Source organism: Panthera onca, chromosome E3 (assembly GCF_046562875.1).
Source record: "Panthera onca isolate mPanOnc1 chromosome E3, mPanOnc1 haplotype 2, whole genome shotgun sequence".
NCBI classification, from domain to species: Eukaryota; Metazoa; Chordata; class Mammalia; order Carnivora; family Felidae; genus Panthera; species Panthera onca.
The window spans coordinates 1,829,577-1,857,068 of NC_138354.1; the positions used below are offsets into that span (position 1 = coordinate 1,829,577).

At 60.0% G+C, this 27,492-nt stretch overlaps 4 protein-coding genes across 12 annotated transcripts in view; 1 reads left to right on the forward strand and 3 right to left on the reverse strand.

The window, feature by feature from the left end:
• Window positions 1–1,416, reverse strand: part of MAD1L1 (mitotic arrest deficient 1 like 1) — a 315,909-nt gene extending 314,493 nt beyond the window's left edge. For all 5 annotated transcript variants that reach the window (XM_081791670.1, XM_081791669.1, XM_081791671.1 and 2 more), the window contains exon 1: window positions 1,293–1,416. The gene's annotated coding sequence lies outside the window, so the exon portion shown is untranslated. The remainder of the gene's footprint in view (window positions 1–1,292) is intronic.
• A 1,095-nt stretch (window positions 1,417–2,511) lies between these two features.
• MRM2 (mitochondrial rRNA methyltransferase 2) lies at window positions 2,512–8,919 on the reverse strand. 2 transcript variants are annotated; one of them, XM_078440496.2, is made up of 3 exons: window positions 8,758–8,919; window positions 6,990–7,279; window positions 2,512–3,635 (listed from the first exon to the last, which is right to left on the reverse strand). In XM_078440496.2, exons 1-3 carry the CDS (start codon window positions 8,763–8,765, stop codon window positions 3,193–3,195), a joined length of 741 nt encoding a protein of 246 aa, XP_078296622.1. In that variant the 5' UTR covers window positions 8,766–8,919; the 3' UTR covers window positions 2,512–3,192. The 2 variants fall into 2 exon arrangements, with proteins under 2 accessions (XP_078296622.1, XP_078296621.1); XM_078440495.2 differs by having other exon boundaries at window positions 8,647–8,759.
• Window positions 8,825–18,063, forward strand: NUDT1 (nudix hydrolase 1). The gene is made up of 4 exons (XM_078440497.2): window positions 8,825–8,926; window positions 10,489–10,656; window positions 16,994–17,139; window positions 17,375–18,063. The coding sequence occupies exons 2-4, from the start codon at window positions 10,505–10,507 to the stop codon at window positions 17,545–17,547; spliced, it is 471 nt and encodes a 156-aa protein (XP_078296623.1). The 5' UTR covers window positions 8,825–8,926; window positions 10,489–10,504; the 3' UTR covers window positions 17,548–18,063.
• A 2,590-nt stretch (window positions 18,064–20,653) lies between these two features.
• The window catches only part of SNX8 (sorting nexin 8), a 53,122-nt gene continuing 46,283 nt past the window's right edge, over window positions 20,654–27,492 (reverse strand). For 3 of the 4 annotated variants that reach the window (XM_060649673.3, XM_060649671.2, XM_078440494.2), the window contains exons 7-11: window positions 27,199–27,331; window positions 24,382–24,450; window positions 22,736–22,885; window positions 22,219–22,368; window positions 20,654–20,819 (exon numbers count right to left, since the gene is read on the reverse strand). In XM_060649673.3, the coding sequence (XP_060505656.1) occupies window positions 20,709–20,819; window positions 22,219–22,368; window positions 22,736–22,885; window positions 24,382–24,450; window positions 27,199–27,331 (613 nt within the window). In that variant the 3' untranslated portion in view covers window positions 20,654–20,708. The remainder of the gene's footprint in view (window positions 20,820–22,218; window positions 22,369–22,735; window positions 22,886–24,381; window positions 24,451–27,198; window positions 27,332–27,492) is intronic. The other variant, XM_060649672.2, reaches the window with a different exon arrangement.

Consider the following 27,492-nt stretch of genomic DNA (forward strand, 5'->3'; position numbering starts at 1 on the left):
CGCGGCCGGCCTGCCCCCCCCATCCACCAGCGGGCACAGATGTGGACTGCTACAGGTGCCCACCGTGTCCCCTTCGGGAAACAGGCTGGCTCGCAGCGACTTCCCCCAGGTACCAGACTGAAAACGCCTCCCCGCCAACACCCCAGCAGAAGAGACTGAGAAATCTTAGTTTGGTTGTGAGTTTCCTGTACGAGAACCTTGGCCCTCTGCACACAGAGCCCTTCTCCTGTGCAGGCCACGTGTCCGCCCCTGGACAACACGGCTGTCCTCGCCAACTCTCAATCGCACTGGGAGGGAAAAGGGGACTGCAAGAGCAGGGCAAGCGCTCAGTGCTGACAGCGGCGGCAGACAGCTGAGCTCTTCTCCGGAAGCAAACCCTTAGGTCTGCCAAGGTCAGCCCCGGGCCATCCTCTCCATCCCCCCAGGAGAAACTGAGCCGGTAGGTCCCGTGCAAGAACGGATGCCTGGGATGCACTGGAACCAAGGGAACACACGCGTTGTCAACTGCCTGTAACTGGGCCACTACACGAGGCACGCGATCAGGCAGCAGCCTCCATTCCATCCCCTTTATCCCACAGACTCCACACCCCCAGGCTGCGCGCCGCCTGTCACCTGCCCTTCTCGGCCAGGACACCGCCCGGGGGGACCTTCGGCGCAAACTCCAGGCACACGTGCGTCGCCCCCCGCCCGCCCTGGCCTCCGGGGCGTTCAGGGGCTGCAGCGCGCTCCGCTAGAAGAGGCGCGGGTGACAGCACGCGGGCCGGTGCAGCTTCCCAGCCAGACGCTGGGTGGGGGTAAGCCCCGCCCCTAGACGCCACCGCCAGGGACCCCGTCCGGACCCCGGCCCGTGTTCGCACCTCAGCCCCAGCTCCTAAGACCCCGGCTCCCGCTCCCAGCACCTCGGCTCCGAGGACCCCGGTCCCGACTCGCACCCGAGCCCCAGCTCCGAGGACCCCGGCTCCGAGGACCCCGGTCCCGGCTCGCATCCCGGCACCGGGGACGCCAGCTCCCAGGACCTCGGCCCCGCTCTCACCCCGATCCCCGTTCCCAGGACCCCCGCTCCGACGACGCCGACCCCTCTCCGAGGCCCCCGCTCCCGGCTCGCACCCCGGCCCCCCGCTCCCTAGACCCCGGCTTCGGGTAGCACCCCGGCCGGGCTCCGAAGACCGAGCGCGGGAGGGGGGCAGGAGGGAGAAGACCAGTGGGCAGGGAGAGGGGGCGCCACCCGCGCCCAACCTGGCTCCTCGACCCCGCCCGAAGCCCACCCGGGACCCTGATGCCCCGCCGCTCACCTCAGCTAGCCCGCCGCTCGCCTCGGCCGCCGCTCAGATCTCCCTCCTCTGCGCCCGCGCCCGCGTATCGCGAGAAGTGCCGCCGCGCTCTCGCGAGACCTGGGCAGGGCCGGCCGTAAATCCCGGAATCCGAGCACCAGCGGGGCCGGGGACCTCCGCCTGCTCCCCAGAGCGGTCCGCTCCCTTGACACCGCCCTGGCAGGACTCGCACCAAAGGCCGGCCCGCGGGACTGTCGCGGTGCCAGTCTTCCCGCGCGGGACGGGCCTCCGCTGTGGCGGTGGCCTCGCACCGTATTGTGTGGAATAGCACGGCCCAACGGTGGCCTCTTCGGGACAAACTTGCTGGCTCTGACAACTCCCAAAATTTCGTTACGGTATTAGCTTGAATATGTTTTTAGTTTCCACAGGGTCCACTGGAAAGGCAAAATACTCTGCTTCTAGGCTACCCTCCCAGCGCCCTGTGAGCTCCCATAGCCAGCGATCATCGTCCAGTAACACAGGTCTCGCTCCCTCCTGAACCTCGTCCTCCAGGCTCCCACCCCACCCTGGACCGAGCGCCCTAGGGTCTGCACCGCGCTCGGGAGGGTCTGCATCGTACCCAGCGTCTACACCACGCCCCCTAGGGTCTGCACCTCCGCCACCTCTGATCTGCCCAGTGCTCCAAGGGTCGGCACCTCTTCCCCCGGTCCCGCCCCATCCCCAGATCAGCACCCCGCGCAAGAAATGCGGTGGGGAGGAGCCCTGAGGAAGTGGGGAGATTTTCCCGTCCTATTTGACTACAACCAAAAGTAAAATGAAAAAAGGTTAAACCAAGCCTGCAGCCCACTTCAGAGCGCTGGACTGCACCCTGGGGGACTGATGGAGATTGTGGGGTTCCCTATCTACCCAGGCTCTCCCTCAGCTCCACCCTCGGGATTTAATCAGGGTTATAGTCCATACACTCTTATTAAGGGATGAGCACCCCTGCAGGAAATGGCTTTTTTTCTTAAATGTTTATTTTTGAGAGAGAGAGAGAGACAGAGCATGAGCGAGGGGAGGGGCAGAAAGAGAGGGAGACACAGAATCCCAAGCAGGATCCAGGCTCTGAGTTGTCAGCACAGAGCCCAACCGGGGGCTGGAACTTAAGAACCGGGAGATCTGACCTGAGCTGAAGTTAGATGCTTTAACCGACTGAGCCACCCAGGCGCCCCCCCCCCCTTTTTTTTTAATGACAAACAGCTTTGAAAAAAACAATTTTTATAGAAACAAACTTCAAAGCATGGAAATCCCCTAAATAAATACAATCTACATTGTTTTATAAAGCTGCATCAAGTTCCTGGAAGAGAATAAAAGGAAATACAGCACTCCACGTGGCTGCTTGCTTTGGCAATTCCAGTCTTAGGGGCCGGGAGTATTACAGCAAGGTGGATTTCCAGCAACAAAACAAGCACACCACCCCCTGCAAAACTCACATGAAATGTCTTCCCTAACTGCCCCCGGTTCTGGTTGCTTGAAAGTATTAATTTCCACACCATTCACCAGAGAGATGGAAATTAACCCCCAGGTCGAAATTTCAGATTTTCATTCGCATTCGCTACACTGTATAACCACAGCCTGGCTGGTGCCTTCTGGGAGCAATGGTGGAAACTCTGTTACAAGCGAACAGCCTGTTGAGTCCAGTGTTACATCAAGGTTTCTCCCTCCCACTGTCTTTTCATCCTTCCTCTGCACCTAAGATCACTTAGGGACTATTTTTCATCATATATCGTGACCAGTGAATACACTGTGGTTCAAAGAAAGGTCCCACCCTCGTCCTGCCAGCCACGTCCCGGATCAAGCTCTGACCCCTCCAGCCACACTCCAGGAAAGAGCTCAGACCACACTTGCAGTGAACGAGGGCCACATATGGCAGAAGCAGCCCTCAGTCCTCCACGGGCCCCTTCGCTCTTTGGTACTGTGTGGCCAAGAGGTACACCTCTGAAGATTCCTTCCTGCTGGCTCTAGGCTTCACAGTCCTGGTGTTCTGGAACTGCTCGGCCAGTCTCTTCTGTAACCCAAGGCTTTGACTTCCAGCCCACGTTTTGCAGAGGAACGTTCCGCCGGGGTGCAGAACATCTGGAGCCACGTCCAGAAGGGACGAGCACAGGCTAATGAGCCTGTCGTGATCCAGGCTCCGGATCCCTGTGGCATTGGGTGCCATGTCACTCAGAATGACATCTGCTCTCCCGCCAGGAAGCAGCTCTCGGACTCTCTGGATGGTTCTGGGGTCAGTCACGTCAGCGGGGGACAGAAAAGTTGCCCCCTCCAGGGGGAATATGTGGAGAAGGTCTACCCCAAGCACAAAGCCCACAGGAGCACTGGGATCTAAGGAAGACAGAGTATGTTATTTATTTACGGCCTGAATCTTCCCTCAGAAATACAAACAGAAAAATAAAAGTAAAAAGTCAGGACCAACGTAAAGAGCGAACACGCCAAGAGGTGGACACGGGCCTTTTCCCCACTTGTATCCATCCCAAACACACACGTGGCAGGGGTGACAGTCCCCACTCTGCACACAAGGAAACTAACTGAGGCCCAGAGAAGAGAAGTGCCTGTCCCGGGGCAGGCACCTGACCCCAACTCTGACTTCACCTCCCTTCCAGAGGCCAGCTCTCTGTGAAAGGGGGATCTCCGAGTGGGCTTTCTGACAAACTGAACCAATGACACATGAGTGCATACAGCACCTCCGGGTTAACTCAGCACTTCCGTTAGCTTAATCCAATTTCTTGTGATGCAGAAACTACTAGAAGCAAGCCGAGAAGTGGGGAAGACAAGGTACAGGAACCGATCCCTCGACCAGGTGTGAGTGGTACCAGCTGGGCAGTAGAGGCCATCGTCTCACCTGGAACAGGGCCTCGGGCCAGCACGACTGCTGTCCCAGCCCCACGCTGAGGAGAGCCCTTCTCTCCAGTCCCCCGGGCATGAGGGGAGGGTGCCGTCACAATCTGCTAGTGCAGACCGCCTAGCAAAGAGGCTGTCCCACGGCGGTGGAACGTGGGTCTTACTTCTAGCTAAGGACTGGAAGTCCAACCATTTTGAAGAGTGCATTTTTCAAAGGAGAAAACTCTCATGTTCAGCCCTGGAAAGTAGGCCATCTCACACCTCACGGCATGTACCTGACTCCCGTTAACATCCCAGGCGTCATAACCTCGGGAAGGGGCCACTAGAGGCAAATACTTTGGGTGCATCTGTACACGTTCTGGCAGGAAAAGAAACCGGACATTCTATCCACAGCCTTTGCTTCGGCCGCTGCTTCCTAGGAGTCAAACCTGGCCGTGCTCCTCCTTCCCCTGAGGAGCAGTTATACAGGGACAGGAGCCATTAAAATCCGTTGTTAGAGGGGCGCCTGGGTGGCTCAGTCGGTTAAGTGTCCGACTTCGGCTCAGGTCATGATCTCACGGTCCGTGAGTTCGAGCCCCGCGTCGGGCTCTGTGCTGACCGCTCAGAGCCTGGAGCCTGTTTCAGATTCTGTGTCTCCCTCTCTCTGACCCTCCCCCATTCATGCTCTGTCTCTCTCTGTCTCAAAAATAAATAAACGTTAAAAATTAAAAAAAAAAAAAAAAAATCCGTTGTTAGTGACGAACGGATACAGAAATTGTGCTTTATATACACAATGGAACACTACGTGGCAATGAGAAAGAATGAAATATGGCCTTTTGTAGCAACGTGGATAAAACTGGAGAGTGTTATGCTAATTGAAATAAGTCATACAGAGAAAGTCAGATACCATATGTTTTCACTCTTATGTGGATCCTGGGAAACTTAACAGAAGTCCATGAGGGAGGGGAAGGGGAAAAAAAAAAAAAAAAGGTTAGAGAGGGAGAGACCCAAAGCATAAGAGACTCTTAAAAACTGAGAACAAACTGAGGGTAGATGGGGGGTGGGAAGGCGGGGAGGGTGGGTGATGGGTATTGAGGAGGGCACCTTTTGGGATGAGCACTGGGTGTTGTATGGAAACCAATGTGACAACAAATTTGACATAAAAAAAAAAAAAGATGCACTTTTAAATACGTTACAAGGAACCACAACATCTTAGTTATCTCTAACTAAATAAATAAACGTAAGATAAAAAATAAAAATAAAATAAAATCTGTTGTTAGGTCTGTGGGCAGACTCAGTGGTAGGAAAACGAACAGAGGTCTCGGACAGAAATCCCTTCACTTAGGTGATATTTGAGTTAAAAAAAAAAACTGTAACCTGTTCTAGGGCCCCTGGCGGCATCCCACACCCAGTAACGGGGCTGGTTCTTTGTCCTGAACCCAGGGAACAGCACTCCCAGCCCGTGCATTCAGAAGCTCGCCAAACCCCTCCGAACCTCATTCTTCACTAGGAAAATGGGCACAAGGTCCGCACCCCAGGTGTCTGAGATTTCTGTGAGCCGGCACATATGTCATGTAATGCCAGCGATTCTGGTCCGTTCCGACTTTACGACAGGAAACACAAAGGGTAGGGATGCTCACCACGGCTCGTGCAGCTGACAAGGGCCCCGAGGGCAACACCGGAGCCCAGCAGGAGGCTGGCTCAACAGCACAGGTCTACACGAGCGTTTACAAGGACGCCAGGGCTTTCCACACTGAGGGTATTGGTTTCTCCCGACTGATCAGGGGAACCTTATTAACATAGAAACATTTTCTTTTTTTTTTCTTTTTTACAAAATCCTAAAATATAAAATAGGTAAAAGCTGACTCCCTCAGGTTGAGCCAGAGGGGAGAACCTTGAGCAGCCCCCAGTAGGGCCTCCAGGAGACCCAGGGCTTCAAAGACCAGGACCTGGAAAACTCTGGGGTTGACTGAGCTGTGCAGGCATGGGAAAATGTCAATAGATCAGTAAGTGGGGGGTGGGAAGAAGCCCTCCATTAAGGCTCCAAATCAGTAAGAAGAATGTGATTTACTATCGTTTTTGAAAAAGGAAACATGGGGGGCGCCTGGGGGGCGCAGTCGGTTAAGCGTCCGGCTTCAGCCAGGTCACGATCTCGCGGTCCGTGAGTTCGAGCCCCGCGTCAGGCTCTGGGCTGATGGCTCGGAGCCTGGAGCCTGTTTCCGATTCTGTGTCTCCCTCTCTCTCTGCCCCTCCCCCGTTCATGCTCTGTCTCTCTCTGTCCCAAAAATAAATAAAAAACGTTGAAAAAAAAAAATTAAAAAAAAAAAAAGAAAAAGGAAACATGGGGCGCCTGGGTGGCTCAGTCGGTTAGGCGTCCAACTTCGGCTCGGGTCATGATCTCGCGGCTCGTGAGTTTGAGCCCCACATCAGGCTCTGTGCTGACAGCTCAGAGCCTGGAGCCTGTTTCCGATTCTGTGTCTCCCTCTCTCTCTGACCCTCCTCTGCTCACGCTGTCTCTCAAAAATAAATAAACGTAAAAAAAAAAAAAATTAAAAAAATATTAAAAAAAAAAGAAAAAGGAAACATACACGTGTAGTCACGTGTGCAAAAACAACTTCGGGAAGGGGGCTCTCCGACACATTCACGCACACACGGACGTGGTGACGTGAGGCGCTTTTAGTCTCCGTCGTAGCTTTCCACCCGGTCTCCCGCTGTCAACACGTCAGCGTCCCGTTTTCCTCATCAGCCCCTACACCAGCCACTCCGAAGAACGTGTCGTCACAAAGCGGCTTGGCCACCTCCTCTGGTGGAGGGCAGCTGGCCCGCGCCCGCACGCTCGGGGGTGGCCAGAGGCCCTACCTGCGCCCGCGGCGTTGACCCTCCGCACGGCCACCTGGCTCCACGCCCCGGGAGCCGCCCCACAGTCTAAGACCCGGAGGCCGGGCCGCAGGATCTGGTGCCTGTCGTTCACCTCCAAAAGCTTGAAGGCACTTCGGCACCGGTAACTCTCCACCTTCGCTGCCTTCACAAACGGGTCCCTCAAATGACGTGTCAGCCACAGGTGCTCAGCAGCGGTCCGACCCTTGGAGTGGCTCCCAGAGGTGTGAAACCTTTGCCGCCGAAGGGACGCACATACCAGCTTCAAGGACCTGAGAAAGAAAAGGGAGCAAACAAGTAGACATCACACAGGCGGGGTCCCTGGTTCAACCCACGTGTTTTTAGAGAAGGGCCCGGAGGCCCAAACGGGGAGGAAACTTGACAAGGCGACGCGGCCAGAGAGCGGGTGTGATGGCCTGCACTGAGTCCCTCCCCAGATGGGTGTGTTGAAGTGCTAACCCCAGAAACCTCAAAACAGAAGTGGTCTTTAAAGAGGTAAGTACAAATGAGGCTATACAGGGGGGCCCCCACCCGACCCGACTGGCGTCTTCATCAGAGACAGTTGGGACACAGGTGCGCGGGGAAAGACCACGTGAGGCCACGGGCAGAAGGCAGCCGTGTGCAGGTCGAGGAGAGAGGCCCCACCAGAAAGGGCCCTGCAGCACTGTGATCCGGGTCTGTGGCCTCAGCCTGCGTTTGCGTGGTCTACACCTGGCCTGCGGCGGCCCAAGTGCACGAACACGGCAGGCGAACTGCTGGCGAAGAAGCGGGGGCCCTCGGGAAAATTTTCTTCAGAAGGAAAACGCAAAGGTCAACCAAAGCTTTTCCGGTTCTGCTTAACAGGCCTGAAGATGTTGACAAAGCAATCTTCTTTCTTACCCGGGACAACTTGTCCCCGGGCTCTGCGGGACTGGGATGAGGGCCCCGGGGGCAGACCCCACCTTCCTCGGCGCCTCGGCACAGCGGCCAACACAGGGCCGCCAGGCCCATCTCCTAACAACTGCACTCGGCCTGAAGAACGAGTTCCAAGTCTCTTTGGCAAAGTCAGGGTCTGAACGGTTTGCCGCGGGCCGGGAGCTCTCCGCACCCCCCTCACTCAACTCTCAGAACAACCCTACAAAGTAAGTTCTGCATCCGTGTTCCTCAAGGGAAGACCCGGACATCTTCACCACCAGGGCGCACGGCCAAAGGCCCTTCAACAACCCAAGCGTGCGGTCAAGATCCGGACACAGTAACTCGGTGATGGCTGCCTGCGCAAAGCCCCCCGGGGTCTCTCGGAAGGAGCACAGAGCCATCCTGGGCACCAGAACCAACGGGGCCGGTTGGGGGAAGGCCGGAAACGGGGTCACCCAGGCCCTGTCCTCCAGCGCCGGCCCACACCTAGAGTTCGGCCACACGGGCCATTGGTGCCTCTCCAGTGCCACAGCCATCAGGCCTGCCCCCGCAGCGCCCCTCCCCTGCGCCCTCCAGCTGCAGCACCCCTTCACCTGCGCCCTACGCTCTCCGTAGCCCTCCACGCTCTCTGCCCGCCCGCCGCTCCTCGGAAGCCGTCCGGGCTACTGACTTCGGGCCGGAAGTCCTCCCCTAGCCGTTTCGCCGGGAATGACCGCGTCTCTGCGCCCCTTCCCCGCGGACGAACCTGGGACGCGCCCCCGGCCCCTCCTCCGCCCGCACGCATGCAGCAGGCGCCCCCATAAACGCCGACTGAGCGCACGACGTCGCCAGGCACCTAGCTCACAGCCCCACTCACCGAGCCATGGGCGCCGATCCGTTCCTGTCCCCCGCGCCGGAAGTGCCGGCCTCGCTTCCGGCCCGAGGCCACGCCCCCCCGGCTTCCGCGGCTCCCTTATTCAGAAAGCGCGCGCGATCCGGGGTCTGAGGACAGGGACCGGGGAGCCTGGGAGCGGAACCCGGGTCAGGTGAGCAGGGGAGAGGGGAGGGGGCCGGGAGCGGAGCCCGGGTCCTGCGAGCGGGGGGGGGGACCAGGGACGGGGTTGGCGGGGAGCCGGGGAGAGGGGAGAGGGGTGCGGGACCAGGGGGTGGGGGGGCCAGGTGAGCAGAGGTCGGAGGAGAGGGATCCGGGACCAGGGCCTGAGCCTGGTGTTCTGTGGATCCGATCTTTCAAAACCCTGGTGAGGGACCTCGGTGTACCGACCACTTGACTCGGAGACCACATGCCCGGGCCTGTTGCAGCCTCCCAGCCGCTGACGTTCGGAGGGGCCCTCTGAGGACCCTCTAATTGTGGTCCCAAGCCGCTTGCTCCAGGACCCAGGGGACAACTGAACTTCAAAAGCCCGTTAGACCCAGGTTGGGGTCTTCCCCAAGTTTGACGTTGGGTCAGACTGAGCCTCTTCGAGCTGCAGTTTCTTGATCTGAAAATGGAGAAAGCAAGTCTTAGCTCACACAGTTCTTGGGTCTACTAAATAGAATGACTTTTTAAAAGAGGTATACAGCCAGTGCTTAATAAGTGATAGCTGACACTCCTGGTATCTTCCTCACCACCACAAGTCACTCAGGAAGCCAGGGCTCTGGGCATGAACCAGTCAGCATCACGACAGAGGACACAGGCAGACAGGTAGGCTCGGCCACAGAGACCCACTTTGGCCAGCCCTACCCCCAAAACCAGGACCCAGCTGTAGCTCCCTTTTCTCAGACATTGTGGCTTCCCACGAGGATCCCTGCTCCTGGATCCTGCTTCTCATCCGGTGTGGTCCCCAGGGTAAGAGACTTGTGAACGGTGGCCCCAGGCTGGGACAGGGATGGACGCACAGAGGGTCCTGGTCCTCCTCCATGTGTCCAGCAGCAACCCAGGCATCACCCTTGGAGTTTTCCTCTGGACCACGCACACCCGTTCGAGCGGGAGGGGCCCTTGTGGCTCCAGTGCCAGAGCCCAGAGCAGCAACAGTTGTGAGCGGATTATGAACTGTCGCAGGAGGGAGGACCAGCCAGCCCTCGCTGGGCGGGCTCTCTGCCAGGAGCCAGGAGCTCCTCGGGACTCTATAGCTCTGCGGTGAAGTGTGGAAGGCATATCCCGGCAGGCCAGAAGAAGGCCCCACTGATGAAAAGGCCAAGGCCAAAAGCCTGACCCGAGAACCATCGGCTAACCCGCCTGGTTGTGTTGGGGCCACAGAGGGTGGACTGCCCACGGGCTGGACACGGGGGCAAAAACAGCCCTGTGCTGAGGAGGGGGAAGGGTTGACATGGCCCTTTCCTAACCTGCTCCATCAGCCCTGGCAATCCCAAGGCCTGGACACGGGTGCCACTGGATTCGGAGGGCCAGGCCTCTTTCTACTCTGGAAGCTCGCTTGTTCGGTTTCCATCTGGCATGAGGCGAGCCTCCCGTGGCAGGGCTGGGAGGTTACCACCAGGCAGATCCCCCCCTGCCTTCCACGGCACATTCCCATCTCACCGGGCCCCTGGCCTCATCCACACTCCGCGTGCACCCGGGTCAAGCTGACCCAGCCTTCTTGCCTTCCTCAAGGGGTCCCCGGGGGACCATGAGCGCCTCCAGGCTCTACACATTGGTGCTGGTGCTGCAGCCTCCGCGAGTTCTCCTGGGCATGAAGAAACGAGGCTTCGGGGCCGGCCGGTGGAATGGCTTCGGAGGCAAAGTTCAAGGAGGAGAGAGCATCGAGGACGGGGCCAAGAGGTGAGGGAGGGGTGGGCCTGACCACAGAACCAGCTCCCAAGGGTGACAGCCTACAGCTCCTTATGGAGCTCTTGGGTCTCAGTTTCTTCATCCCAAAAATGGGAATAACGATGACACTTCCTGCCTCTCGGGAGTGTGGAGATTGAGGATGTAACCACACAGGATTTGGACCAGTGGGGAGTGCCCAGGGCACGTGAGCTGTTGCCGGGGGCGCGGGAGTGGCTTTCAGGACACATTTGGGAAGCCGCTGTGGCGCGGCGACTTCTGGCTGGTCAGTCGTTTGCTTTCCTCGTGCGTTCAGGGAGCTGATGACCAGCTCTTCTGCCTGAGCCTTTTCACACACAGTCTCCGTTAGTCCTCGGCACAGCCTGCCTCACGCGGGCAGGAACCAGAGCCCAGAGCGGTTGACGGCTTGTCTGAGATCACACAGCTCTCCGACATCAGTCCCCTTGCCCTCCCTTGTCCTCACGTGTGGAACAAATGAGCCTGTGTGTGTGCAAACATCACAAAGCGCTCCACAAACCTTCGCTACTACTGACGGCATTCTGAAGGAAGTCAGCAACCTTAATTAAGGCCGCTTTCCCCGGGGAAGAGACCAGATCCCCACATGCATACTAATGAGGCTTCTGGAAAGGAAGTCAGCTGCAGGCTCCGCAGCCCGATGGTTCTCAAGTTTGGAGTTTTTTAAACATCACAACCCACATAAGAGATGTTTACGTTCTGATACAACAATGCTCTTAACACACGAAAGAACGCGCTCACGTCGTTCCGCTAACATAGTTCCTATCCTTTGGGCTTTTTTAATTGCTGGTCACAGTCCACCAAGTTGACTTCATGGTGCACAACTGGGCCAAGTCCTGGGTTTGAACGGCCGCGGGTGTGATGTCCTTGGCGTGCACCTCCCCCTCCTAGGCATGGGACCCGGCGTGCTGCCGCCTGTGGTCATTTGTTTGGGCAAGCGCGAGGCAGCGTGGCCAGGCTGCCCTGAGAGCACACGGCGGGGGCACAGGCCGGTCTGCTGAGACTCGGGTCCCCTGAGCCTCGCTACCCGTGGAACGTGGACAGAAACAGGTGCAAGCCAGCGCCCCCCCCCCCCCCCCCCACACACACACACCTAAGTCAAGCTCAGTGTCAGGACACAGGGAACAGGTCCCGACCGCCCCCCTGCGGGGCTCCGATCTAGTCCGGCTGCCGGGCTCACAGGGACGTGTGCAGAGAGCGGGTCTAGCGGGCACCCAGCAGTGCAGGGCATCCAGAATAAAGAGTGAGGGCAGATGACTGGGCACAAAGGAGAACTCCCAAAGGACTTGGTGTCCGGTCTGGTCCGAGCAGGTGGAAGGCAGGAACGAGGCATCCGAAGAAGCACCGAGGGCCAGAGGGCGGGGCTGTGCAGAGGCATGTGGCGGGGACCGCGGGGGGCTTCCCTTCAGCCCCCTGCCGTCCTGGTGGTCAGGAGCCTCCAGGCCCCCCGATTTCTTAGGACCTTTCCTTCTTGTCCTCTCGCTGTTAGCATTTCCTGAATGAGACACACCCGTGAGAAACCAGCAGTCACCCCAGAGCCTCAGTACTGAGTGTGACAGCTGCCTTCCCACAGAGCAGGCTTGAGGTCGGGCAGGAAACGAGCTTCCTCAGGATGGGAAGCATGTGGCCTCTACCCCCCAGATACAACTAGCACCCATCTGGGTCTGCCTCCCTCTGCCGCCGCGTCCAGACCACCCCTCCCCACCTGGACAGGTGCTCTGCCTCCTACCTGGCCTCCCTGCTCTGCCCTTGCCCCCCTGGGTCCATTCTCCACTCAGCCCCCGGGCAACCTTCCCGAAACCGGGTCAGGGTCTCTCTCGTTCATGTGTGAAGTCCCTTTATTTATTTGTTTCCTTTTACTTAACTTTAGAGAGAGCGCAAGCGGGGGAAGGGCACAGGGAGAGAGAGAATCCCAAGCAGGCTCCACACTCCACACGGAGCCAGACTCGGGGCTCGAACCCACAACCGTGAGATCGTGACCTGAGCCGAAAGCCACCAACTGAGCCTCCCAGGCGCCCCGTGAAGTCCCTGTAATAGCACCCAGTGCTGTTAAACCGAACCTCCGGTTTCACCCGTGGAGCCCCCTCGTGGCCCAGCTTCACGCCGCTCCAGCCGCTGCCCCTCACCCTCCCAGCTGTCGCCCACCCCACTCTTCTGGCTCCTCACCTGGCTGACCCCCCGCAAAGTCTCCGTGAGCCCAGGACCGGAGACGTCGCACACACTTGTCCCGAAGTCCACGTGCGCCCGTCTTCACCAGGGGACGTTTAAGGGATGGGCCCATCGTGTGGCCAGCACGTGGCCCAAGACATGGAAAGGGCCGCCTGCACGCTGGCCTCCTCACGGCTGAGGACTCCGCCTGTTCTAAAGCATCACGTAAGCGCGGCCACACGGGTGCGCCCTCTGGTGTCTGCCCCCCACTCAGGTCTTTTGCCCTTGTTTTTAAACGGGGCTGCCTGTCTTCGAGATTTGCAGTTCCTTATACATTTGACGTCTTTATTGATTTTCTTCTTGAAGTGTCCAGCCAGGACGGTGGATTCATCCACTTCTCCGTGCGGTTCCATTCATTTTTGCCTCCCGTAGCTTGACTCTCATCAGGTGCATACGTATTAAGGATCCTATCGAAGAGAAGTGGTCCCTCCCGCAGGACGGGATCCTCTTTATTCCTGCCGACACTTGCTGCTTTGAAGTCAGCTCTAAAACCCGTACAGATACTCCTTTCTTCCTTTGACTAGTGTTAGCCTGGTGTGTTTCTCTGCGTTTACTTTCAATCTGCGTTTTTTCATCTTTATCATTGTGTACTTTGTGCTTTTAATCTTTCTGTGCAACGTGGGCTCCGTGCGGACGGCACCGGCTGGTCTTGTCTCCAGATCCACTCTGACGATCTTTCTTTCGCCGGAGCCCGTGGACCGCTGACGTTCCAAGCGGCGGCTGGTACACAGATGGGTTCATATCCACCAGACTCGGTAGTTTTCTGTTTGTCACCCTTGTCCTCTGTTCCTGGCTTTGTCTTCCACCCCTTTTCTCCATTCTGCGGTTTTAATTGGGCACTTAAAGGATTCCATTTTCTCCCCTTTTTAGAAGGTCAGCTATACTTCTTTAATGTTTAGTTCACACCTCAAAGTTTGCAATACGCATTTGCACACGATCCAAGTGCACTTTCAAATAACACTGCCCCCCGCCCCATGGGTGGTCTGCAGGCCTCTTGACAACAATCCTGATTCCAACACCCAACCCTGGGTGCTCACTGTTCACCACACACATGGGGCACACCAACGCGGACACGTCGTCGCCAATAACCTCAAACAAACCCTTACCCACTCAATCGATCGAGAATAAAAACCAGAATGGTTTTTTCTTGCCTTGGCTCACTCCTTCAGTCCTCTCGCTTTCTTCGTGCAGATCCAAGGTTCCGCCATTGCCCTTTTCTCCAAAGACCTCGCTTTCGTGTTTGTTAGGAGGCTGGTAATGGGGCCCCTCAATTATTGTTTGAGAAAGTCTTTATTTCCCCTTCCTCTTGATGGGAAGTAAAGCACAGAATCCTAGGTTGGTGTGTTTTCTGTCAACACTAAGTATTTCGCTCCCTCTCTCTCTGCTCGCTCGGTTTCTGGGGAGTCAGATTTGACTCTCATCCTGGTTCCTCTGTGGCCAAGTGCTTTTGGCCTCTGGCTTTAAGATCTTTTCCTTTTCTTTGATTTATTACGCTCTGAAGGAAACGTGCCTGCAGGTAGTTTTCTGGTGTCTGTCTCGCTTAGAGTCCTCGGAGCTCCCGGGATCTGTGGTTCAGCGTCTGACATCAGTTTGGGGAAATTCCCAGTGACTACCGGAGTCACTGCTGTTCCCCTGCCGGTGTTCCCGTCGCACGTGGGCCACACCTTTCCTGGCTGTCCCAAACCCGACATTCTGTTCTGTGTTGTCCCATCTTTGTTCTCTTTGCTGTTTGGTCCTCAGACCCAGTGGGCTGCAGTGTCCTGAAGTTCGTGGGTCCCCCTCGGCCACGCCCAGTCTGCTACTGTGTCCTCCCTGGGGCTTGTCTTTTCATTCGTGATGACGTTTCTATGAGTAGAAGTTTCATTTTAGTGCGATCTTTGCCTATCCCAGGCTGGAGACCTTCTCCTAAGTTTTTCTTCTGGAACGTTCAGGAGTGTTAGATCTTCATCTGGAATGGAGTTTAGGGTAAGATGTAGGGCAGAGGGTCGAGACTCATCCGTCAAGACATCCAGCTGACACAGCATTACTGAAGAGACCACGTTTTCCACTGTGCTGCAGTCCCCTGTCGTAATCGCAGGGCAGATATGAGATGGTCTGACCTCCGTTTCCTGTCGCGCTGTCCCCAGTGCCACACGAAGGGCACCTGGGGGTCTGGGGGCCCTCAGAGTCAGGTTTGGGCCGTAGGCGGGTGCAGCGTCCCATCTCTGGACCGCAGCAAGGCCCCAGGGCACGGTGTTCAGAGCGACCCAGAGCAGCAGCGGCCGAAGCAGAGCCCCAGGACCGCGGGGCCCCCGCGCCCACCCAGACGCTCGGCCGCTGCTGTCTTGTGTAACGCGTTCCTCATCCTGCTCTCTGCCATCTGGGGACCTGAGTGTCACACGCACGATCCGACACTTCAGCAAAACCGAGGCTGTCGTCCCCGCTAATTACCCCAGCCCGTGAAGTGAGGTTATCGATACTTCGTGCACTGCTGTGTATTCAGGGAAGACGAACCAAAACTAGTCAAAACATCAACCACCAGGTGAAGTTTTTAAAACCCAGACCCACCGGCCTGCTGCCAGGGCAGTGGGGGAGGCCCGGCGGATGCCAGAGCCTTTAGCTGGGGAGCCACCTGCACCCCCCAAGTGAAGACATTCATTTTTTTAGGTCAAGTCTAATTTTAAGCACGTCCCTGAACAAATTCCAGCTTTCAGAGCCTCAGTCGGCCTCGTCTACAGCGGCAGCAAATGGGCGATTCCCCTGCAGACCTTACCGGGAGCTCAGGGTGGACTTCCCGCTGAGGAAGGCGTCTGCTCACATCAGACCTTTTGGACCCTGCGTGTGTGCGTGTAACGAGCAAAGTGGTTTCCCTGGCTTCGTGCAGGCACGGGAGGTACTTACGTATTATGTTCGTAACACAACTTGGAGCGCAAAGCCAAAAAAACCTGTGCCTACTTACAACTGTAAACGGTCAGGCGTAAGGAGAACGCTTACAGAAACGAATGCATCCAGAGCAGTAGGGAAGCCAGGCTCCAAGGGAGCAAAAGACCGAGTTCCCTGGACGCTGCAGCGAGCAGCCAGGGGTTCCCCGGGGTCCGGCGCACAGTGCTTCCAGAGGACGCCGAGGGAACCAGAAGCCGGGGGGGGGGGGGGGGGGGGGAGCGGAGCCGTTGGCCAGGGCCAGAGAGGAGAGGTATGGGGCGCACACGCGGAGACGCCCACCACGGGGTCTCGCGCGGGACGCACGGACAGCAGTTCCTACTCCGCCACCCACACCGGGGGGGAAACTGCTGGAACTCCTCGAGGGGCGGGGCGCCACGCCGGCCTTGCGTGGGAAGCGCGGGTCCGAGCGCGTGACGCGTCTGCAGTGGTGTAAACCGGTGTGTGAAGGAGAAGGCCCGGGAGAAACGCACTGAGGCGGCAGTGAGGGTTCTCGCTGCTGACGCGTCCGCCCAGGGTCTGCCAGGTCGTCCGCGGCGAACGTGACACTTGAGCAGTGAATACTTTGAAACAGAAGCGGCGTCGGGTTCTGCTGGTGGCCGGGCACAGTGCTCGGGTGGGGGGGGGGGGGGCCAGGAGGAGACGACGCAGCCAGACGGGCCCCAGGCTCCTGTTCCCCCCACCCCCGGGCGGCTGCAGGGAAGCTGGCCGGAGGGTTGGGGGCGTCTCCTCGGTGGAACAGACGTTCGAGGCAGGCCCTCGCGAAGGAGGCCGTGTACAGCGGTCTGCTCCCGTGCCCTCCGAGCACGCGTGTGAGGAAGGGTGGCTCCCGGTTCAGGGCCCGGGTTCCCACGGCCCACAAAGCGGTACTCACGTGGCTGCTGCCCCCCCCCCCGGAGAGAGCTGGAGCTGAAGGACTGGGTGGGAGGTTCCCAGCTCGCCCGCGACCCCCGAACAGCTGAGCTCGGCCGGGCCTGGGCTGCGCCGTGGCTCGCAAGGTGTCGCACCGGTCGGCCTGTGCGCCCTGAACCAGACTCTGAACAGAATCAGCTTCGCTGAACAGGCCCCCAGATAACCAAGTCCCTGCTCACGCGGGCCCGGGCGCCTGCGACTGTGGCTCCCTTGGCCCACAGGCGGGCGGTGCCCCTGCCCGGCGCCTTGCTGTGACCGTCGCCCGCTTTGCCCGCAGGGAGCTGCGGGAGGAGTGCGGTCTGACCGCGGACACACTCCACAAGGTGGGCCGGATCGTGTTCGAGTTCGTGGGCGAGCCGGAACTGATGGACGTGCACATCTTCCGCACAGACAGTGTCCGGGGGACGCCCGCAGAGAGCGACGGTGAGTCTCCGGGCCTCCCCTTCTCCCTTCCCTCCGTCTCCCGGGGCAGGCGCTGCGCCAGCCCCTCGCGTCAGCCTCGTTCCTCCTCCCTCATGCGCGGAGTGACACCGGGACACGGCCCGAGGGCTGAACTAGGAGCCTGTCGAGCTCCTCACACGACACCGCCTGGCAGTTTCTCACCAAAAGTCAGTTTAGCCCCCGGCTGAACACCGTGTCCCCCTTTGCACCACCACAGAAATGCGGCCCCGGTGGTTCCAGCTGGACCGGATCCCCTTCGGTGACATGTGGCCCGATGACAGCTACTGGTTTCCCCTCCTGCTTCAGAACAAGAAATTCCACGGGTATTTCAAGTTCCAGGGCCCCAACACCATCCTGGACCACACGCTCCGCGAGGTGGACGAGGTGTAGACACAGAACCACGCTGGCCCCGCAGGCCGCCGAATCCGCTGCGAGCCCGCAGTGCCGTCCGTCTGTTCACCTGCTCTCGGAGCCCCGAGGCGGGGCGGGGGGTTCCGGGTGGGGTGGGGTGAGGCGGAGAGAAGAAAACTCTCTTACCTTTTCACATTCTTCGCGGGGCCCGCGCACACCAGCCCAGGCCCGTCCTCAGGAAGCTGCCTGCCAGCCGGCTGCCTGTGGCCCGCACACTGGGCCCGGAGGGCAGGCCGGGTGCCGCGGTCTTGTCAGGACCAAAGAGTGGGTTAGAGGGTGTGGCGTCCTTGCCCCCCGCCCCTCCTTCAAGGGCAAACCGAACAGGCGAGGCCCAGGCCTAAAACCCTGGTCTGATGCATCAGAAGCCGTCACCTCCCTCACCCCAAGGGACAGGCTGTTCCTGTCCAGACTTCCGACCGCCAGGAAGGAGGGAGGCAGCACTCGCTTATACGGAGAACCCACCTCACCCAAGTTTTATAAATGGGTTTGATCACAGTTGTTCGTGTGTTTATTGATAAAGCTCTCAGAATGCAAACCGTGTGTGAACGATTCCAGTTTATTGGCGTAGTAACTGATGCCTACAGCCTTGTAAAGTGCTCCATACACAGAACTGCATCACGAAGAGAAGAAGGGTCTCGAATGCCGACAAAACCAGCCGACCTCAACCTGTGCAGAGTCCCGCACGTGCCCGGATCTGACGCCGCGAGCAAGCTGGGCCCGGGCTGGAGGGACCTGGCGAAGGCACACACCGGGGCCGGGCTCCATTCCGGCCTTGCAGAGTCGGGATCAGGCTCTGTCCCCGTGGCACCGGGACATCGCAGACCGTGGGAGACAAGGCAAGGCTGTGGTCTCCCTCCCGCAGTCCCAGCCTGGAGACTAGGGCCACGGAGGCAAGCTGGGACGCCCCTGCGCTCCCTGACCCAGAGCTGCTGGCAGCCTGGCCCTCCCCAGAGCGGCCCTGGCCCTGGGCCCAGAGGGAGGCTTTGTGGGGGGCAAAAGGTGGCCCCTGCTGTCCCCAGCCGACAAGCACAGGAAGGACGTGACCCCCACGCACGCAGCCCAGCAAGTGTCTCCCATCTGCCAGCCTCCTTGCAGGGGCTGGGGAGGGAGGGGATGCACAAGAAAGCACCCTCTGGGTAAGCCTCGAAAACTCCAGCCAAGAAGGGCTCCTGGCTCCTCCCACCGCACGGAGAGGCCGCCAGGAACACGGAGTCTCGGGAAAAGTCCTCTTGAAAAAGCACAAGTGAAGTCTTTGGTGCTGGAATTCTCCTCAGTGACCCGGGAGAGGCGGGCCTCCGCGTGCCCTGGGAGACCCTCTCCGCGCCGGCCCTCCTACCTTCCGTGCTGCCGCCCACCATGAGCCCCCAGCCCCCACTGCGTGCGTGGTGGGGTCTGCTCTGGGTGTCTTCCCAGCTCGCCAGTGTCCTGTGGTCGCCTGTCCCTCACCACCCACAGGCAGGCCGTGGCGCGCGGGCAGCAGCCGACAGGGAACGGGAGGCTCGGAGGTCAGCCCTACGGCTCAAGTGTACACAGCGCCCATGGGGCAGCCCTGTGGGGCAGCGCAGATCCACTCAGTGCCCAAAAACCAGCTTCTCCAAAGGGGAGCAGAACGCACGCACGGCCCGGTGATCGAACGGGCCCCCGCTTGCTGGGCTCTGGGGGTACGCTGCCCCTTATCAGCCAAGGAAAGCATGTGCCACAGTCCTGGGGCCTCGGGCTGCGTGGGGTGCAGCTGGCCTTCTCCCCGCACAGGAGAACCCACACGTGGGGTGACGCAGGTGTCTGGCTGGGCCTAAAAGATACTTCCCCGACCCCCGCCCCGGGCAGTGATGTGCAAGAGCACCCCAGGACGGGTGCGGGAGTCCTGCGTGCTGTGTGGGGACACACAGGTGGGAAGTCCCACCTGCCTTCAGATCCAGAGAAAGCCCCCTGGAGCACAGGCATCTGCACCCCGGGAAGGCGAGACCCTCAGGACTCCTGGCGTGCAGTCGGACCCTCCCACAACACGGATCCGCCGACACCGCTCGGGCCAGGGGGGCAGTGAGCTCAAAGCGTTCCCGGCCTGGGAGGAAGGCGCCCTGCCGGTGTTTACACAAGAGGGATTCAGAGCAGGAAGCGCTCGGAGGCCCCAGGCGCACACTGACCCCAGAGTTCCCAGAACAGATCCCCTCCGGGCCTGCCTGGAATGAGGAGGGAGGCTCTGAGTGCCTCCCAAAATGGGGCGGGGGGGTGGCCAGCCAGAGCCACAGAGACCCCCCCCCCCCTTCCAGACCCCAGCTGGAACACGGCCCCACCCGCCCTCCCCTTCCAGCCTCCGCACTCAAGCCGTCGCAAGCCGCCGCCTCCAAAGACAGGGGCCTGCAAGCAACCGCGAGGACACAGCCGGTGCTGCACGGCGACAGACCACAGAAGCACCGCTTCACCTTTGTCCCCGACACCGCAGCCCACGGGCACATGACAGGGAGGGACACAGGACACTTTACCCAGACCCAGTCCAGACCGGGGCCCCATGGTACCGACCCACGCCTGTCTCCTGGAGGTGGACACCGTCTGTGCACCCAGCGACCCCCCAAGGCCCCGCCGTACCCACACCCGTCCGGAGTGCCCGCCGGCCTTAGGTCACAGTCCACCCTCACTGACCGGTTCATCAGATACGGCCACCTCGTGTCCGACACGGGGGTTCCAACCTCCCCGTCCCTGGTCATCTGACCCAGACCCTCCCGACTCCCCAAAACTCACGGGTGCCCCCTGCACATGCCCCCAGGCACCTGCTATGTGGAAGCAATTCTCGCCACCCTGACCTCCTGGAATCAGAGAAGACCTTGCCAGGGAACCTTAACTCTTGACCGCCAGGCTCAGGCACAGTGCAGCATCGGGCGGGGCCCAGGACAGCTGAGCAGACCCCCATGGCCTCCGGCCCTCATGGATGCTCACAGGCCTGGAGTCACATCCTCAGCCCCACTCCCCACGAGGCGAGCACCCAAACCCCGGCCCCACTGGGCTTGGGGGTCAGTCAGACACCGGGGACCCCGCGGGGGGGTGGGGGGCAGCCACTATCTGGAGGGAATTAAACAGGAACACGCCATTTGGAAAGAGGTTTTAGTGAGGCCGCCCGGAGCTCCCGCCCCAGGCGTCTGGCACTAGCGAGGAGACACGCCGTCCTGCGGGAGCCTCGGTGGAGTCGGGGAACCGCTGGGTCCAGCGAAGAGGCAGTTCAGTTTGGGCTTCAGGTCGTTCCACACCTTGCTCATCTGGAGAAGAGGGAGTGTCCCAGGTTGAGACAGGCCACGAGCCGGCGACCGGCCCCAGTGTGTCCGTTCCCCGCAAAACCCCTAGAAGCCGGACACAGCCCACCCGGAGACCCGGGTCACTGCCCCCGGCGCCACGGGCCCCTCCGCTGCCTGCTCTCATCCCCTTCCGCCTCGGATGGCTTGGTGTAAGGGGAATCCCGAAGTCCACCACGACAAGCCGTCCAGGTGTTTTCGGCATGACTGGTTCTAGACCAGAGACTGAGCTGCCCGCTGAGACGCTCATTCACGAATGCCCCCGGCCGGACTGACAACCTCCACCTTCTAGCCCCTCACCCTGCCTCCAAGATGTCGTCCACGAGTGCTATGGACTGCACACCGGAGCTCCTGCTATGCGCTGTCCGTCCAGACAGAACCATACCCACCCCACATGGGGGCTCCACACACATCTTCCCGGTCCGGGAGAAGCCCATTCCTCCCCAGCTGGCTGAGTCAGGATGGTCCCCCCCACCCCCCCACTGGTCAGTGTGGTCCCTGGGGACAGGGACGCTGTAGTCTTCCGTGGGCCCAGCACAGACCCGGACCCCAGCGGCTTGCAGCCCATCGCCCTCCAGGTCCCCAGGTGATCGTGGAGGTTCAAGGACACGACCGAGGCCCCAGAGCTCCAACAGGCACAGAGCCGGGGCTCTACAAGCTGTGGCCCAAGCTCCCCCACTGTTATCAAGGGCCCCTGAGCAGGTGACTGCGCCCCCAGGGCTAACTAAAGGCGTCGAAGGAACCCGGGACACACGATGTCTGAAGGCAGCACCAGCAAAAGCAGAACGACCCGAGAACCGTTTACAAGTTTCCTCAACCCTGCAGACACCCAGCCTTCCAGGCTGTCCGGAGAGGACACACCCGGCCCCGTCTGAGAAGCAAAGAGGCCAAGCCTGGCTAGCGCAACACGGCTCTGGGTCACGGGGGCCAGGCAGGTGTCAGCACGGCTTGCCAAGCCTCAGGACAAGCACAGCGCTTCATCCCCGCTTATGAGCCGCCACCTGGAGGACGCTGACCGGGGGTCTTCAGGAAGCGACCCCTGCCTCCTCTGACTGATTCCCCACCGTCTCTTGTCTCAGTCCTGGGGGACGCTCTGCTTTACCCCGACTCTGAAACTCCTCCGGGAGAAGAGAAATGCTTCCTTCGTTGTCTCCCACAGTCCCGCCCCCTCCCACGAGAATAGCGTGGACAAGTTCACCCCTGCAGTTCGGGCTCCGTGTGAGACTAGCAGATGTGAGCAAGGCGGGCTGAAAGGTCCCGTGCCCACCCCCTCACCCCCCAGCTCCCTGCCCTTCCCGGTGACCCTGCAGGGCCAGCTGCGGGGTGCCAGACTTGCAGGCAGAAAGGTGCTGGCAGGCAGACCCACCTCCTTGTGCCCCTGGATCTGAGAGTTGACAAAGGCACCGAGGATGTGGGAGGTGAGGGGCAGGTACACGTGGACCAGCTGCATCTCCTGGTGGAGGCAGTACAGGGAGAAGTAGCCCCGGAGCTCCATCGTCTGGATCGCGTTCTCCTGCTGCACAGGAAGGAGGCGCCCTGGCACCGCGCTGGCGCACAGCCCGCGCCCCGCCCCGCACCACCGCCGAGGGAAACGCCAGCCACTCATGCCAACCGGGCATCCAGACGGCACCGCTCCGGGGGCGCCTGGGGGGCTCAGTTGGGTTAAGCACAAAGCACCGCTCTGGGCGTGGCGGGGCGGCCCTCCCGCCGCCGGCTACCCCAGCAGCCGGGCAGCGACGTCGTCCCGGCCGCGCGGGAGCCAGCCCGGGACCGGCCGGAAGTCCAGCTCCGGGGGGGCCACCAGGCCGGGCGCGCAGCCCAGCCCAGCGGGGCAGACCCAGGCCGCCCACGCCCCCTCCCCCCACCCCCCGCGCCAGGAGCACCTCCACGATGCGGGACTCCAGCTGCTCCACGGAGTCGGGCTCCCGGCTCTGCACGGTGGCGCTCATCATCTGCCGCTTCATCAGGCTGTACTTGTGCAGGGCCCGCTGGTGCTTGTGCAGCACGCCCTTCTCGTGCCGCTCGCACAGGTCCTGTGGAGGGAGGTGCGCCGTGCTCGGCCCCCAGCGGGAAGGGACCCGGAGCCGTCCCCCCCGTGGGAGCCAGCAGGTGAAAGGGAGCACGGGAAGGAGACTACGCAACAGACACAGGCTTCCGAGTCCGCACCATTCACACGCGAGCCTCTCCCTCCGCGCCGTTCACATTCGAATCCCTCCCTCCGCGCCGTTCACACTCGAGCACCTCCACGCCATTCACACTGGAGCCTCTCCCTCCACGCCGTTCACACTCCAGCCCCTCCCGCCTCAGAAAAGGCTCAGGCACACACTCTCTCCCTCCCTGCCCGGGAAGTGTTCACGGCACGGAGCGGCTTGGGGCCAGGCCCAGGGTCCGACCAAGACGGGTCGCGGTGCCAGTCGGCACCACAAACCAAAACCACACGGAAGACGGGGCCTGTCCACAGAGAAGATGCCAGAGCGCCGGGACAGCGCCGGACCTCGGCCTGTCACGCAGCCCAGTGTCAGAACGCCGTGTGCCTCCAGCAGCACAGAGACCAGTCTCCAAGAGGAAGCTGCACGGGCATTTCCCTGCAGCCCTAAAATAACCTCAATCGGGAGTCTTGTGGGAAATATCGGCCACTGAGCCAGTGCTGGGATTTCGAGGCTGCCTGGCCACCATCCAACTTAACAGACAAATCCCTTCGGAACATTCCTCAAAGCACTAGGCCCCCTCTCCTTGAGCTCAGCAAGAAGGATTCTCTGGCTTCACAGGCAATCCAACCTGTCACCAGTGCTGCGACAGTTACGAAGTCTGGAGTCAGACTTCCTGGAATCTCTGCCCGTGGAAGGGGCAAGCTCCCTCAGCACCAGGCCAGCCCCTCACGGTATCTGTAAGGACCTAGCATATTCACGCGTGCTCTCACACACACACACGTGCACACACGTACAGGCGTGCATGCATACACACGCAAAAATGCACACTACGTGCACACGTGTGCATACGTACGTGCACACATACAGATACACACGTGTGCATGCATACACGTACACCGGTAAACATATTAATACGTGTGCACACACATTCACATGTACACACAGATACATATATACACAGATACCCTAACACATACACACGTACACTCACTCAGGTACATTCACACACACGCACAGGTTCACATACATACGTGAACGCACATACACATATGCATGCACACATGCGTGCACATTCACACACACACACATACACACATACCTATACACACGCACTCACGTGAGCCTACACTCACGTGTATGTGTGCATGTGCACACACCCACACACCCTCCGTGGGCAGACCAAGGCAAGCCAGAGGCCTGTCCGCACGCCTGCCAGGCCACAGCCGGAACCCCTGCAGTGCCCGCCGAGACCACCCACGGTCTTCCCTCCTCGGCCCCGGCTTCACGGCTCTTTTCCCGCTCCCCCGGAGTCAAGCCCTGAAAGCTCACGGGAGACTTCTCAACGGCTCCGTCCCTGGCCAAGGAACAGCCGGACTCACTTTATAGGACTGCAGCAAATCCAGGAATAGGTTCAACTTCTCCACCACGTCATTCTCTTCCTGTTTGCCCTAGAAAACAAGGGTGGGTGACCAACACCGAGCACCACGGGACCCAGAGGCCCGGGCACGGCCTCCCGTCTGCAGGCCTGAGCCGGCCCTCCCCCGACGGCCACCAGCGAGCTCTGCAGAAGAGCCCCCTTCCCACACGACAGCCCCCCCACACAAGGCAGGGGAGCCAGAGAAGCCAGCGGCTAGGCGAGAGCTACGTCCTGGGCCTCCAAGGTCACCCGTCCACTTGCGCTCGCCGCTCAACACCACTGGGCCTCGCGGCCCGCCAAAGCCACGGTCACGGTTGGGGCCAGGCTGGCCTCCTGGGAACACCCAATGCTAACACTGTGCTCATGGCCACGTGTCCTGAAGGGCTCCGGTACGGCTTACGTCCTTCAGCTCCCAACACTCGCCGAGCACCTCGCCCAGGCGCAGCACCGGCTCCTCGCAAAAATGAGCCCTTTTACGACCTCTAGAGCTCCAGCTGTGGCAGAGCATGAAGAGCGCCTCTCGTAAACTGCACATCACGCCCAGCGTGTAGAGGGTGCCGCCGGAAGGCGGCAGAAGGTGTGAAGAAGCGAATAGAAGGACGTGACTGAGGGGGTTACGAGCACGGCACTGCGAGCCAGCGGTTCCGGCCCACGCTCTGCGGCCGACTCAGGGAACCCCAGGACTCCAGCCCGATGACCTCAGAGGCCCCGGGCCACTCCAACCCACGCCCATAGCCAAGATTCCAGCCAGTAAGGTTACAGGAAAATAGCAGTGTTTCAGTCTTTTAAAACCTGGAAAGGAAAACACCAGAGATCCACAGGTGCCCCGTTCCTTCCTGAGCGGGCAGGGGGGCCCAGGAGAATGGAGCCTCCCCCAACCCGTCTAGTAGCAGGAGGGCCTGAGGGGTCATTCCTGCTCGCGTCCCTGGCGCCCAGGTCCTCGTTCTAGTCTGATGCCCCAACGCGTGAGACCCCACACCGCCATCCTGTCCGCAGGGAAACGGCCCGCTCTGGGTCTCAGCGGTCTCGCCGGGCTGCGGTGACACAGATCTCCTCACAGTCGGCAGAGAACAAAACCAGCACGCGTGGAGACAGAGTGAGGAAAACCCTCCCTCGCATGCCTTTGCTCACACGGCCAGAGTGACTAGAACCCCGGCTGTGCTGGATCAAAGTCCTGACGGGCCTCTGATCCACTGTCACATTAAGACGACACTAATTCCACTTCACCGTGAAAACCACCGCGGACAGAGAGCGACGTTCAGGAAGTGGCACTTCCTCAGACGTCGCATTTCAAAGCAGCCTCCGTGAGATATCAGAGAATCTCGGAGCCGGGGGGAACTTCAAACTACGGACTTGCACATCAGAAGCCCGAACCCTGTCTCCCTCTTCAAACGCAGAAACCCAGCATCCAAATCTCCGTCGGAAACCACCGGAGACGGCAGTTTGGAATTTCCACCCCGCGTTCTGCGTGACCTCGGGGGGCTCACGGTGCGCCCCACACACACCCCCACCCCTGCCACGAGGCTACTTGTTGAAGAAGGAGCTGTCTGGGGCCCAGGATCCCCGCAACCAGGATGACTTCACTTTTCCGTTTTACAATCAGCTGCGAGGAAAGTTCAACAGGTTAAATGAGAAGTGTTTTAATGACTTCATCCAGCCCCCTCCTTTTCACGGACCAGAAACAGGCCCGAGACCAAAGGGACCTGAGCCACGTCCCAGCACAAGACACCGGCCGCGCACGGAGCAGGCTCCCTCCCCACGCGGCCACACCTCCAACACCACGTGCCCGGTCCTCCCCGCGGTGGAAACGTGGGCGCCACGCAGACCTGGACACAGACCGGGCCCGGCACCAATTCCGAGAAATGCCAACACCAGTTTCTAATGAGAACACACAGGCACCAGAACCACAGAGGAAGAAAACCCGGGACTTTCCCTACCCGCAACAAGATCAGATCCCTTCTTCAACACTCAGAGATATCCTGGGCCCCTGAGGGCCCCACGCGAAGCCTGAAAATCCCCCAATTCCACGCTTGGGGATCGGCCACCGTCACTGTGTTCTCCGGCTTGCTACTAAGGAGCTTTGCGTCTGAGGCAGCAAGGCTTTCCCAAGTACATCATTTTAATTTATTTAAAACCAGCTACCGTTTTTAGATGGTTTTAGATGGTTAGGGAAAGACCGTTTCCCCAAGAACTGGGCAGCAAATGCTCACCCTCAGAGTCATGTAGCAGTTTTACAGCATAAAAGCACCCAGATGAGCCTTTCCGGCTGTCACTGAACACCGCACCTTCCAATCGATCCCCAACGACCACACCGCACCTGTGTGGATGGCGGAAACGTTTCCGGAGCCTAACCGGGTATCTGGGGGGTACGAGGGGGCTCTCGCGGGGTGCTGCAGCTTACTCGTTGTTCTCTTAGGTGACCGAGGGGCCAAATACTTGCTGGCTGGGACAGCACAGCGGGAACTACTTGGTCCACCCACAGGTATCTGAGGAAGCCCGAGATTACGTTTGCCAGGGCAGTTACAGCGTCTGATTTCAGCGGAGTCAACCCTCCGAAGATCAGACCCCATCTGTCTTCGTCATCAGCAACCGTCTTCAGAGTCAACGGCTCACGGGAAGCCGCTCGGAACTGACGGGGATGGGCAGTTCCCGCGGGGCCCGGCAATCCACTCGCCGCAGACTCTGACCTCTGAAGTGCACGTGAGAAGATGTCCCGCGTGTGCTCCCAAGGTACAGAATGTTCTTCGGAACGGACACCGTGGAGAACAAATTCACTCACCTGCTGGGCGGCCTTGTCGGCGAGCAGTGCAAATTCAACAGACAGGCCTTTCAGTGCCTGTTTCAGGGACCCCCACGTGCTACTGTGCAGAGTGGCCCAGGAGGGGAGCGGGGTCGTATCAGACCCTAAAGCACTAGGGGAAAAAGAGACGGACAAGACACTCAAGGCCTGGGAGCTGACCTGGCCGTCCGCCACGACAACCCGTGATCCAGGACATGCGTCCGAAAGCCCGGGCCTCAGCCCCTCCCCCAGACCTCAGGACCGGTCCCGGCCAGCAACCCCCAGCGCCTGCGG

Excerpts from the sequence above, each read along its gene's own strand:
- MRM2 (XM_078440495.2), bottom strand. The coding sequence starts at position 8,702 with ATGGGGGCGCCTGCTGCATGCGTGCGGGCGGAGGAGGGGCCGGGGGCG. Across the intron at positions 7,280-8,646 it reads GGGCCGGGGGCGCGTCCCAG|GTCCTTGAAGCTGGTATGTG; the intron begins GTTCGTCCGCGG and ends TTTCTTTCTCAG. Across the intron at positions 3,636-6,989 it reads GGTCAACGCCGCGGGCGCAG|ATCCCAGTGCTCCTGTGGGC; the intron begins GTAGGGCCTCTG and ends TGTCTTCCTTAG.
- NUDT1 (XM_078440497.2), top strand. The coding sequence starts at position 10,505 with ATGAGCGCCTCCAGGCTCTACACATTGGTGCTGGTGCTGCAGCCTCCG. Across the intron at positions 10,657-16,993 it reads ATCGAGGACGGGGCCAAGAG|GGAGCTGCGGGAGGAGTGCG; the intron begins GTGAGGGAGGGG and ends CTTTGCCCGCAG. Across the intron at positions 17,140-17,374 it reads GACGCCCGCAGAGAGCGACG|AAATGCGGCCCCGGTGGTTC; the intron begins GTGAGTCTCCGG and ends GCACCACCACAG.